This window comes from Myotis daubentonii, chromosome 6 (genome assembly GCF_963259705.1).
Source record: "Myotis daubentonii chromosome 6, mMyoDau2.1, whole genome shotgun sequence".
Taxonomy (NCBI): domain Eukaryota; kingdom Metazoa; phylum Chordata; class Mammalia; order Chiroptera; family Vespertilionidae; genus Myotis; species Myotis daubentonii.
The window spans coordinates 93407850-93420715 of NC_081845.1; the positions used below are offsets into that span (position 1 = coordinate 93407850).

The following is a 12866-nucleotide window of genomic DNA, read 5'->3' on the forward strand; positions in this document are numbered from 1 at the left end:
CCCCCCCCCGCCCCCGGGCCCTCCAGCAATCTCCCCTGTGTACCTGGCAAAAACCGGGCCCGGGAGGGGCAGGTCAGGGCACAGGTGTCCTTCTTGCCAGCGCGGTTGCAGCTGAGCATAGCTTTCGAGGCACCAGGACTGCTCTGACACTTCACAGGCTCTAGGAAGGGAGAGAAGCCTGAGGAGGAGCAGGCCTGCTGTTCGCACCCTCCCCCTCAGCTGGGTAACGTGGAGGAAGAGAATTAGCTACACGCAGAGTTGTAATTGTCACACAGAGACTGATGAAGGAAGGAAAGGGCTATTTACTGGAGCCTTCCTGTGTCTAACAAGCAGCCACACTCTCCACCCCTACTACTACCTCACTTTCCTCAACGTGGAATGCGTTGCTTTCCAGAACCCCTGAAATGGTAGTGCCAGCTGCGGCCAGCAGAGGGCGATGCCCACCTGTGCAATCCTTGCCATTCCAGTGCAGTCGGCCCTGGCCCGCGGGGCAGGTACACTGGTAGCTGCCAGGAGTGTTGATACAGCCAAAGCGGCAACCTCCCCGGTTGATGCTGCACTCATCCACATCTGGGGGGAGGAGCAGGGAGTCACAGACAAACACGGGTGGGGGCGGAGAAGGAGCCAGGGAGTGGGCAGTGAGTAAGAACCCCGGGTTAGAGTTCCAGGCATTTCAAGATGACTACCGGTCTGAGAAGAGGTCAAACCTACGACCTCCTTTCTTTATCTCTGTCCACAGTCAAAAGAATGATTGAGAAGGGGCCAAGGTGATGAGCTTTGTAAAGCCTTCCCCTGCTACCTACCAGTGGGGCTGTCATTGGGAGCTAAGGATAGGAGTCAGGGGACAGTGATGGGGATGGGAGATGGGAATTTTGGAGGCAGGATGCCAGTCCCTGATACCTGATTCCCAGTTGTCTTAACTCCTCCCATGTCATCCTGATGGATGCAGACATGGCACGTGTACCTGGGGATTTGCCCATTGGCTTGGGAACAAGCCAGCTCAGGGGCTCGTTCAGTTGAACGGTGAGGAGGTGAGAGGGGCCTGGTAGCTGAGGGTGCAGATTTGCTGGCTTACCCCCACAGTGGGTGACGCCATACAGCAGGTAGCCATGATGGCAGAGGCACTGGAAGCTTCCCGGCGTGTTCACACACATGTGGTCACAGGTTCGATCAAAGGAACACTCGTCTATATCTGGAAGAGCAAGGATTCAAGCCGGGTCTGTCTTGGGGGCCTTGGCCCTGGGACCCCTTGCTCAGGTGAAGGGCCCAAGTGAGAGGCCTTGGCTCCCTCCTTACATTGAAAGCCCCTACGGATGGCCCAGCCCTGGAGTCCGCGATGCAGCAATGCTCCCATCCCCTGGCCCCCCGCTTGCATCCCCGGAGTCAGGAACGGCGAGACCGGATGCCTCTGGTCAGGGCCGCTGTGCGTGGTTAGGCAGGTCAGACCCTACCAAGGATATGAATTGGGGTGAAACCCCTCCCTCCCTCTGCCAAGCCACGCACCCCAGTGCAGAGCTGGGCCGCCAAGAAGGCGTGCATTTGCTAATTTGCAGCACGACCCTGCTTACAGAGGGTCTCCACCGTGTCTGTCGACTTTCTCAGGCTCTGGCCGGCTTGAAACTCTCCACCCCAAGGACCTGTCCCGGGCTTTCTCCTTGGCCCCAGTCCACTCACCCTGGCAGTTCCTCTCATTGATGAGAAGCTTATAGCCCTTCTTGCAGCTGCATTCAAAGCTGCCCACCGTGTTGCGGCAAATGTGGTCGCAGCCCCCGTTGTTCAGGCGGCACTCGTCTATGTCTGGGGAGGCAGGACAAATAGAGAAAATCAGAGGTAATACTGAAGGCTGGGGACAAGCCAGGATACAGGATCACAGCTGGAATCACGGGGAGCCCTGAGCCTGCGCCTTCTGACTCTCTCCCACTTCTTCCCGGTTCAGGGGATTGTCTGTGCCGTTAGCAGCACCTTTCCTCGGGCTGAGTCCCCTAAGAAGGGGATGCAGGGGAGCCAGGTCAGGCCCTCGGGGAGCTGCCTGGAGCAGGAAGTAGGTGGGCTTCTGACTAACAGGGCCAGTCCATGCCCTTCACTCTGCTGCTGGTGGCCCTTCCCCAAAGGCTGGAAGATGGGGTTTGTCCCTTTCCTGCCCCACCACCCCCGGCCCACGCCTGCCACCGGAGCCCAGCAGGGTGGGTGAGGAGATGGCACAGAGACGTGGATATTCAAAGGGACAGCTCTTCAGAGGGGAAAAGCCTGCGAGTGAGGCTGGGTAGCTGATGGGGGAGGGGAGAGGGCCAGGCAGGGGCTGGACTGGGAGAGATCTGGAGAGACTCAGGCCTGAGGCAGCTTTCAGCACTAGGAAGGGAGGGGGGGGTGGGGTGAGCAGCTTCCTTCCTGAGGTCAAGTTCCCCAAGCTGGTGGCAGACAGGACCCAGGCTACGCACCCCTCCTTGGGGGAGGGGCAGCCCTCCCCTTCACTCTCAGCATACCTGTCAACAGTCCTTCCCAGCAGGAAACCTCTCAGCTCTGGCTGTCTGACCTGCTGCCCCAGCCCTCCCAGTCCTCTCGGCCAGCTGCTGGCCAAAAGACACAAGAATGAGCCCAGGCCTCCTTCCAGTCCTCACTCCGCTGACCAGGGAACAGGCCCTGATGAATCATTGTTTTCAGCATGGCTACCCTGCACTCCCCAACCTTCCCATAGACCTGGCTCATTAAAGGAGCGGAAATAGATGCAGTGTGGGAAAGTCTACCATCGTATCGGCTAGCACAAAGTGTTCATCATTTGTCAGGCCTGTTCTAAGTACTTTGTAATTTATAACTCCTTTCCTTCTTACAGCATTCTGCGAGCACCCTCACTGTGGTGAGACTCAGGCGCAGAGATGCCAAGTTACTTGCCCAGGATCACAGAGCTAAGCCGAGGCAGAGCTGGGATCTGAACCCAGGAGCCAGGCTCCAGCATCAGTGCTCCCACCCGACCAGGACAGCCCATGTGGGATAAGGGGGTTATGGAACACACTTCACACACATGGGCTCACATATCCTTCAGACCCAGGGACAAATGTAAATGGCATGTTCATTGGCCGAGAGGGTTAAGGATCTGTAGGGGACAGGAATGAAAGTAGGGAAATCAAGGTCATGTAGGGAGGGGGACACTCAGGGACTGGCTGGACTTCTGTGCCGCATGAACGGAGATGGGAAAGGTGGACAGCAGACAAGCCTGAGCTATGACCTCAGCCCTTTAGCATCCGGACAGCCTCCAGGGGTGCAGGAGGTCTGGTCCCTCCCCTCTCTCAGTCCCCACCTCTGCCCTCCCCTTCGCCCCGTCCTCTGAAAGCCCTCACCTTTGCAGGTCTTCCTGTCCGGCTGCAGCATGAAGCCCACGGGGCAGCTGCAGTGGACGCCTGTCGCCGCGTCGTGGCACTTACTGTCGCAGCCCCCGTTGTTGACGGCACAGGTCTCTGTGTAGGAGGGAGCCGGACGGTGACAGGTTATCGGCCTGGAGGAACCCCAAACCCTACAGAGGCCCGAGGGCAGAGGCGAGGCCTCGGCTGCCTCCCTGTGCTTACAAGGAGCAGTAAGCGGAGGCTCCCAGCCCCCAGCCCCTCACAGTGCAGCCAAGCAGTCACGTCCCTGCCCCCTACTTGATTGAAACAAGGTGGACAGCAGTGAGGCAGGTACAAGCCAGAGCTGTCAGGCAGGAATGTGCTGAGGGTGGAGGAGGCAGAGAGGGCGGGTGCAAGGAGGGTTGGGAGCAGTCGCTACCAGGGAATAAGAAGGGGCAGACAGGAGTTCCCTCTTTCCACCGACTACCTCCTTTGGTGGGTGGGGGGTTATGGTGGGGTAATCTTGGGCGGAGTGAGCCTGGTGATTCCTGAGACAGCTGATGGCCACCGATTCCTCTTTCCCTGCCTCCCTGCCCAGCTGCTTTAAGAACAATTCCAGTTCAAGGGCCGATTGCTGGTCCTCAGAAGAGACGGCAGTCATTTCCCAGCCCCTTCGAGGCTACCCCCAGCTCCTCCCAAGCCCTCCTTTTAGGAGCAGATGGAGACAGGCGGGCTGTCCTGTTGTTCTACTTTCCTGGTGGGGAGGGGAGCAGAGGGGGCAAAAGCAGCAGGATCAGAGCAGGAAGGGCGCGGGGAGGCAGGTCAGCGAGCTACAGAACCTCGGAGGCGCTGTCTCTGCTATCGCCCCCTCCTGACTGGTAAGTTTCCCTTCGCTGAGAGGTTGGAGTAGGGATGTATGGATGGGTCACTTGCCCTATTTTCTGAGTTCAGAGCAGGAGAAAAACAGGTTTAACAGCTGAGGAGTGTCAGTGAGGCAGGAAAACCCCCCCAGCTCAGATCATGCAAGGCCCTGCACAGGGGCTGTGAGGAGGAGTGGGCCCTCCCCCGGGGGCCCGAGATTCTCCCATCAGAGAGACAACGTCCCAAGGCCTCTGCGAGGGAAGAGAGGAGTGGTTCCCAGAATCGGGAACCGAATGAGAAAGGCACCGGAGAGCACTATCGCCTTGAATTGCTGACTCCCAAAACTTCGGCCCAACCCTTGTCACTGAGGAGACCAGCACGGACGGGGCACTAGAAGGCCCGCTGCCGGCGGGGCCCTGGTCAGGCCTGGCCCCTCCGATGCCCGGGTTTGGGAGCGGCCACAAGGGGTCTCCTCTGGAGCACTCCCGCCTGTCTCTCCTGGGGTTCCCCAAGGTCATGGGAGGGAACCTGAGTTCAGACTCCAAGCCCAGCCAGTCCCCCAAGAATGTCCTTAGCATAAGAAGGGGTGCCCCAAGCCCAGAGCAGTGAGAGGGGAACAGAGATCCTGTGCGAGTCAAGGCAGACTTGGCAGAGCTAGAAGGCGGCAGAGCCAGACCCCAGAGTCAGGTCTGTCTGAACGCCAAGGCCAGGATCTACCATATGGAGGGAGCGGGCGACGCGCGATGCTGGGACTGGAGCTACGGCGGGCACGAAGCCCCGCGGAGGGTGGCACCGTGGACACGATGGCTGAGAGGGGGCTGCTGGGTCTTCAGCTGTGTCGAAGGCAGAGGAAGGGAGGGGGCCGACGGCTGGGCAGGGTGAGGTGTTAGAGGTGGGTGAGGGAGAAGGTGGAAGGACAGGGCGGGAGAAAAGGAGAGGGATAGGATCCAAGACAAAACCAGCATGAAGGCTCCCGGGCCAGCTCTTGGGGACTCAGGAGACACTCAGCGGGCCCTGCTGGCAGGGGAGCCAGCCAGGCCGGGCCCCGAGGGCATGCGGTTAGTGGGAGCCCCAGCGTTAGCCTTTCCCCTAGCAAGCCAGTGAGAGCACGCGGGGAGAGCAGACATATTTACCATTAGAAACGGCCTGAGGGGGGATGTGCTGCTCTAGCCGCCTTTCCCCTGTTTGACATTGTAAAAAAGCTGTTTAGATGCTGGGCGGCAGCCACTGTGGCCCACCAGCCCGGCCCCTCCCCACCCTCCTCCACCCTGCAGGCCCCACCACTGTCCCGTCTCCCCAGCCTGGTCCCGCCTGGTGTCCTCAGGGAAGCTGGGCTCCCACCAAAGGACTGACGGGACAGCCTCAGAGCGGGGCAGTCATGGGCCCAGGACACACAGCATGCCCAGGGCAGAGCTGGGAATCCAACCTCAAGTCTTACAAGCTGCTGGACCCCAAAGGGCGCCCACCCTCTCCGCTCAACTACACTGCCCTCCGCCTGCCCAGCAAATGTGAGTGTCCTGACGCCTCAAACAGTGAAGCTTCCGCCTGCCAGGGCTGGAGGGAATGAGGCCAGGGCAAGGTCAGTACGTCCTCCTGGAGGCGAGGGTGAGGGTCGTGGAAGGAAGGTGGCTGTGGGCCCTAGAACAGCCTCCTGTGGGCTCTTCTGCCTCACTTGGCCGTGGCCTAGAAGGCAGGATGGGTCTTGCATTAGGGAAGAGCTCAAGCTTAACAGGGTATTTCCAAAAGCAGCCGTGCCCAGGACCACCCGCTGAGGGACCCACCCCTCACACCGGCCGGCCGGGCGAGCTCCGAGCTCCGTCCTGAGGCATGCAGCTTTCCCTGGGGACTGCATGCAGTTTCTCCTACGAGACTCGGGGGGGGGGGGCAAGGGGGGGAGAGTGGGGGGGTGGGTTGGAAAGCAGAATTAGATTTATGAGGGAGAAATGAAAGGAGCGGGTACGATCAGCCTAGAGAAGGCAGCAGGAAGACCTCAAAGGTTCCAGGGTCTTTGAAGAGTTAGTTCCGAGGGAACTCGAAGCAGGTGAGATTTACTTGGAGGACTTAGAGCCCTGGGTGCCAGTCTCGGAGCAGGGCTGCGGGAGACCGTTCACAGCACCGTCTGCTCCCGTTCCCGTGCTGGGGAATGGCGGTGCTGTCTGCAGAGACCGGCGGGCCTCTGGAGTGAGGTGGGGGACAGCCTGGTTCTTAGCTGACTGTCATGACTGATGGACAGAGGGGCTGCACGCACGCTTCCCGTCCCCAGCATGTTGTCGCCCGCGAGGGGAACCCTACCCAGGAACACTGTGCCCGCGGGCCAGCGCGCCCTGCCTGGCCCGCTCCTTCCTTTCACTCCCACTCCTCCATCACCTCTCAGCACCCCGAGAGCACGTCGTATCTGGCCTTCACAAAAGACCTAAAGACTAGGGTGTTCGGAGTTAGGCTCATCCGTGGTACCTGAGGATGGGTGAAGTGAGGCCTAGGAATTCAGGAAGAGGGATCCAGGTGTTAAGGACGCCCCAAAGCAGGGCAAGAGGATGGAAGGCTGGCGTTGAAGTGAGAGGCCAGAGGCGGAGCCTAGAGGGAGTCCCGCTGGAATGTGGTGGAGAGAGAAGGAAGTGGGGGAGCGGAAGGGAGAAGGCTATAGAGGAAAGATTCTGGAGTCAGGAAACCCCACTGTCAACGCAGAGCTGGGTGTTCGGAAAGAGCACTCTGTCCCCCTCAGCTCCAGTGGGGACAGTGGCTGTGACAGCTCCCGTCGGACACGGTCAGCAGTGCCTCTGGTCAGGCTAATCCTGCACCGCCTCTCCTCCCCTCTCAGCCACAACCCTGACCAGCAGGTGCCCCCGCTAACAATTCCCAGGTTGGCAACACGGTATCCTGGATGAAGAGGGTGGTGAGGCTCCCGGCGGGGGTGAGTGAAACCAACGGGTGGGGAGGAGGAGGGGTGGGGTGAGACCTGTCTCTCAGAGCTGTCCCTGTCTCAACCTGGCATCATCTGGTCTTCAACTCACCAGTCGTCCGGCGCCCAGCATGTGGGCTCCATGTGCTCCCCGCTCCCCTGGTTCCCAAGGACCCCTCCCCTCCCCCGTCACAGGTGGGCTGCGTTCTCCCCTGGCCTCACCCACCGATGCATGTCTTCCCGTCGGTATGGAGCACAAACTTGACATGGCAGCCGCACCGGGGACCCTGCTCTGTGTCGTCGCATGTGTGCTGACAGCCACCGTTACCATAGTTGCACGTCACTGTGCAGAGAGGGCAGGAGGCCGGTCAGCTTGCTTCTCCCTGGGCACCACGGTCTCCAGAACTCAGTCCCTGGCCTTCTTGTCGAGGTGCCTCCCCTATGCTCCTTTCCCCCGACTCCCGCTGCTGAGGCCCCACCCCCACCTCATTGTCTCCCTACTCCCGCTGCCATCCCGGGGGTCTCACATTTACAGTCCCGTTGGTTCTTGGTGAGCTCGAAGCCAGGCCGGCATTCACAGGCAATACCCCCTTTGGGTGTCTCCCGGCAAATGTGAGCGCAGCCGTGGTTCTTGTTCATGCAGTTCATTCCTTCTAAAACGGAAGAGCAGCAGGGTGAATGCTCTGTACTTCCGGACGCTGAGGAAGAGGAACTAGAAGGAATAACTGGGGCCCAGGAAATTGGGAGAGTCCCACCGAGGCTGCAAGACGGAGAGGAGACGGACTCGCCCTCACAGGCTCCCTGCCCTGCCTGCACGGTCACCTCTCCTTCCAACCTGTGCCAGGTACTCGGTGGATTTAGGAAGGACCCGTACATAAGATAAAATATAGGACATATATATTTTATGTCCTCAAACACCTTACAGTCAAACTGGGAAGAAGATTAAGTATCCATGTGGGTGGGAGTAACTGGATAACTCCTACATGATTCTATCTCTAATAGACAAATATCTAAGCTCCCTCTAGATGCAGGGCAGTTTATTGGGTTCTGGGGACACAAAGATGATTTAGACACAGTCCCTGCCCTCAGAAATGTCACAGCCTAGGGGGGAGGGAGTCTCAGAAACAGACAACACATACCCACTAACCCTGCCTGACCCTCCCAAGGAATGCGGCATTGGTGAGGCCCTCTCGTAACAGCAGCTTAGAGCTCCGCCACCTACCATTCATTCATTAGGACATAGAGAAGGCCCCACCCTGGCCCCAACTCCAAAGGAATTCCCCCCCCCCCCCCGTTTTCCTTTAAGACGGCGTCTACCTGCAGAGCCCTCAGGATGTGGTTCAGTTGAGGGACAGGGAAGGTGCCAGTGGAGTTGAGCGGAGGGGGAGACCTAGGGGATGGTGGGGGACGCCCCCAAGCAGCGGGGGGAGCGCAGGGAGCAGGCCTCCCGGCCAGGGCTGACCTTCGGGCCGCTGGATGCAGGTGTGCTGGTTGTCGCTGAGGAAGAAGCCCTCCCGGCAGCGGCACTCGTAGCTGCCCATCATGTTGACGCAGCTCTGCTGGCAGCCCCCGTTGCCCTCGGCGCACTCGTCCACATCTGTGCGGGACAGCGGCTGGTGAGCGGTGGGTGCGTGCGGCCACCGGGTGCTGCGCGCAGTCTTAAGAGACCAGCACACACCCCTGCCCTCCTCCCCCGTCCAACACCCGGCCTCAGGCCAGGCCGTTCTCAGCGCTCAGCCCTGCTCCACTCCTGAAGCGGCCACCTAAGAGGGCAGAGCTGGGGAGCGAGCCCGCGGGGAGGGCACCTGTGAACACGGCTCACTTAGGTGAAGAGCCTCTCGGAACTGAGTCCGAGGGCAGAAGAGATCAGGAAAGAAGGCAGAGAAGAGGAACAGAGACGAAGATAAGAGTGGAGGTTGGACGGAGCGAGGAGCTGGGGGCAGCTGGTGGTGGTAAGAGCCAGGCAATCAGAGAACCTGGGAAATGGCTCCGTGTGCAGAGAGAGCTATGGCCATGGTGCTGAGGTGGGTGAGGCGGGGTGGGGAAGGCAGTGGCCTCAACTCCTTGCGGAGCAGGGACCATATCTGTGGACAGGCCGCGCCCCGGCCCTTCTCCCCTCCCCCCATGCCTGGGCTTGCTGCCATAGTCCCTAGTCTTTCTCCTATTTTGGTTTAACAAAACAAAGTCTGGAGCTTGGCACAGCGGGGGGGGGGGGGGGGAGGGCAGCAGGAGCTGCCAGGCCACACCCTAATCACCACCACAAATCACCACCCCCAGGTCTGAGCGCCAAGCTCATCCCAGGTCCCCCCACTTCAAGGCCTCGACTCTGTCTCTATGCTCCCTACTTGTCCTCCCAAGTTCAGTTTTCCTTGGCCCAGGAGGCATGAGGGAGATTGGTTCCCAAATGTAGCAGCTGGGACCTGGGCTCCTGAGGGCTTCATCTGTCCCCCTCCCCATCCTCTCCGCTGAGCCTCAAAACCCTGTCCTCTCCCCTCTGGCCAAGGGCCACGGGCCCGGACGCAGCGGGCTCCGGCCTGAGATGCGCTTGTGAGGAAAGCCAAGGAGGGGTACTTTCCTCCGCCTTGTCCCTGTCCCTGCCCCTCTGTCACTACACTGGGACTTCTCCCACCCTACATTCCATCCTTCTTTGCAGCGGTCGCCAACCGGTGGTCCCCGGACCACTGGTGGTCTGTGAGGTCTGAAAGGTTGGCGACCGCTGCTTCTTTGTTCCCTTCTATTCCGACCCTTGCTACTCTGGCCAAGTTCTTTCCTCCCACTCTCAGCGGGGAAACTGAGGCCACCCAGGGCCTGGATGGCGTACTCAGGGCTCCTCTAAAAGCCAAAGGTAAGATGAGACTTTGAGCCCCAGCCCTAGAGTTAGTGTTAGGCCGCTGCTCTCCCTGGCCCCTTCCCTACCCACTCACTCCCTTATCTTCTGGTTGATTTTATAAGGAAACAAGACGATAGAATCGGGGCCTAGAGAGGTCAAAGGCAACCAAAGAGCCCAGAGGCTGATGTTCACAGTCCTGTAGGCAAGTCCCTGTCCTGGTCCCAGCGTCGCAGCTCCCCTTTCCCAAGGAGTTCCCGGGGGGGGGGGGGGTGCGGGCGGGGGGGGGGGGCTCACAGGTGACTGGGCAGACAAGGGAGGCCGTTCTCTGGTAACCACAGTGGCAAGAGGTGGCCAGGGCTGCGGGGAGGGCCCAGCAGGAATCGGGGCTTCGAGGCCTGGCTGGGAGTGGAAGGCTAGAAGCCTGGTTCCACTGGGTTTGGAATGTGACTGGGTTTGAAGGCAGCTCGGAGGTCAGGAGGCTCTCCTAGGCCAAGGGGACCTCAGATAATTCCTCCAATAATTCCTGCTTTTCTGGGCATCCTTCCTGTTGCTTCTCTTCCTCTCCTGGCCTATTTTTCCAGGCCCCTGCGTCTGTGATGGCACCAGAGAGAAAGAGCTTGGGGAAGGACCCCGGGTTCCTATCTCAGATGCTGTGGGAGGATGTGAGGGCGATTTGGCTGCGACATCTGTCACCCCATTGATCAGATGCTGTGGGATTCAGTTTGTCTGCTTGGGGAGGAGTCTGACATGGTCCTGGTAAGTGATAGAAACCAAAGTTGAGTTTAGTTACTTGGAGATTCTCCTCTTTCTGATCCAGCTCCTGGGACAAAGGAGGTCAGGTCAGACAGGCCTCAGAGGTGAGGAGAGGGCGCCTGGAGAGTTCAGAGAGAGCTGGGGGAAGAGCAGCCCTTCGCGACAGAGGCTCCCCAGGGCGCAGGGGAGCAGCAGCAGCAGCAGCAGCGTCATCGACGACGTCCTGTGTGTGGAGCACCCACCCCGTGCCAAGGACTGTCCAGGGCTCTTTACACATGTTCTCTCCTGGGGTCTCACCGGGAGCTCTTCGAGCAAGCTGGGGTTCCCAGAGACTGTGAGTCTGCCCAAGGCCACATCCCTGGTGAGCGGCAGGGCCAGGGTCTGTCTGCAGCCAATCACTGCCCCCACGCCCTCACGGGCTACGCCCACTGCTGCCGTCGGCCCTGCCCTCTCCTCTGCTGTGCTCACCCAGCGCAGGACTAGGTCACCCCCAGTGCCAGTCTCAAAGGGGAGGCGGGCCTTGTTCTCTATTTTGCAGCTGTTTTGGTCACTTTCCTCGCCTTGTCTGGGAAACGGGAAATGCTGGAAACACCGCCTTCCCCACCAGACCCCCCTCCCACACCCCCTCCCTTGCTCACCCAGACAGTTGTGCCCATCATGTGCCAGGTGGAATCCGTCGTAGCAGGTGCATCGGTAATTGCCAGGGATGTTGACACAGTCGTGCACACAGCCCGCATTATCCTCTCGCTCGCACTCGTCCACATCTGCGGGCAAAGAGGAGCTGGGCAGCTGGACCCACCTGCGTGCCCCCCACTCTCCAGCCCTGGGCTCAGCCCTGAGGTGGTTTTTAAAAAACCACCTTGTCTGTGTGCGTTTGTGCATATGTGTATCTCTGTGTGCGCTTACATAGTTACTTTCATAGCCTACAAACCATTTTGCATTTTGCTATTTTCACCTAAAGTCAAACATTTTCTCATATTTCCACCCAGCCTTTCTAATTACCAATGTACATGGTTGCAGGATATTCCATTGTGTCGCTATATCCTAATTTGCCTTTTCTCTCTTGTTAGAGTCCTTCCATTTACTTCACTATCATAAATAAAGCATCAAAGAATATCTTCTCTTGTATGTTATTTCTCTGAATTTCCTTTGAAGAAGTTCCTAAGAGTAAGATTCCCGGGTCAAAGGGTATGAATGCCTTTGGGATTCCTCTAGGGATGACAAAATCACGTTTCAAATCGTACTGTCACCAGGAATGACGAGTGCCCCTGTCCCTGAGCCTCGTCAGCACAGAGGGTCACACAGGGACACAGCAGGGCTGCTCCGTCCGCCCGGCCCTCAGGACGAGGGGCGGTGCCTGTTTCCAGTATGCATCCCGTCCGTCCCCCCTGGTGCTTTGTGGTGTAAGGGTCTGAAGACGGAGGTTCCAATGTCAGGGACCCTCAGGCCTCAGTCCCATGATTCTGACCCTACACAGCCCGGCTTGTGTGGCTGTGAACTAGCCTAGATGGAGCCTTTGTGCAAATTAGAAAATGGCGCTCTCTCCGGGAAGAAATGGCTCCTCCCCTCCCTGCCTCCACCAGCCCCCTCCCCACGCCAGTGCGATGATGATCGCAGGCCTTAGTGTCATGCAGTGCAGCCCCCTCTGCAGGTGCCCTCCCAGCCTCACCTTTGCAGTGTTTCCCGTCGCCTGTGTAGCCAGACTTGCAGATGCACTTGTATGACCGGGGGGTGTTCTGGCAGAGGGCATCAATGTGGCAGCTGTCGGTCCCCTCCACACACTCATCCACATCTGGCAGGGCAGAGGGCGCGCGTGAGACCCCCCGCTGGCGCCTCCCGAGGGCACCGTGACGTGGCCCCCAAGGGCAAACCCCCCTTCCCTCCCAAAGAGAGGCAGTGACTCCTCCCGAAGCAGGTGCCCCCGCCCCCACCCCTCTGGTTTCAGAGTGGCCCGACTGCGATTCCAGGAATTCAGAAGAAAACCCACTTCCCTCAGAAATGCTTAATCCACAATGACAGCTAGAACTCCATCATCTGAAACACTCCTCTTGGATTTAAAAACAAGAACCCTTGGACTGGGTGGCACACTTCGCTTGACTAGAAATATTCCGCCTGGCGCGAGTTAGGAGCAGGCTTGGGGGGGGCGCGGGAAAGGGCACGTAGGCAGTGACCTCTGGGAAGGGGCAGGGTCCAGGCCACTGGTAAT

The 12866-nt window shown here is 59.3% G+C and overlaps 1 protein-coding gene across 5 annotated transcripts in view; it reads right to left on the reverse strand.

The window, feature by feature from the left end:
• Nucleotides 1-12866, reverse strand: part of SCUBE3 (signal peptide, CUB domain and EGF like domain containing 3) — a 36214-nt gene that overhangs the window by 11009 nt on the left and 12339 nt on the right. For 2 of the 5 annotated variants that reach the window (XM_059701900.1, XM_059701896.1), the window contains exons 2-12: nt 12330-12452; nt 11299-11424; nt 8540-8674; nt 7605-7730; nt 7304-7420; nt 5312-5359; nt 3336-3452; nt 1675-1797; nt 1076-1192; nt 445-570; nt 44-160 (exon numbers count right to left, since the gene is read on the reverse strand). In XM_059701900.1, coding sequence (XP_059557883.1) covers nt 44-160; nt 445-570; nt 1076-1192; nt 1675-1797; nt 3336-3452; nt 5312-5359; nt 7304-7420; nt 7605-7730; nt 8540-8674; nt 11299-11424; nt 12330-12452 — 1275 coding nt within the window. The remainder of the gene's footprint in view (nt 1-43; nt 161-444; nt 571-1075; nt 1193-1674; nt 1798-3335; nt 3453-5311; nt 5360-7303; nt 7421-7604; nt 7731-8539; nt 8675-11298; nt 11425-12329; nt 12453-12866) is intronic. The other 3 variants (XM_059701897.1, XM_059701899.1, XM_059701898.1) reach the window with 3 other exon arrangements.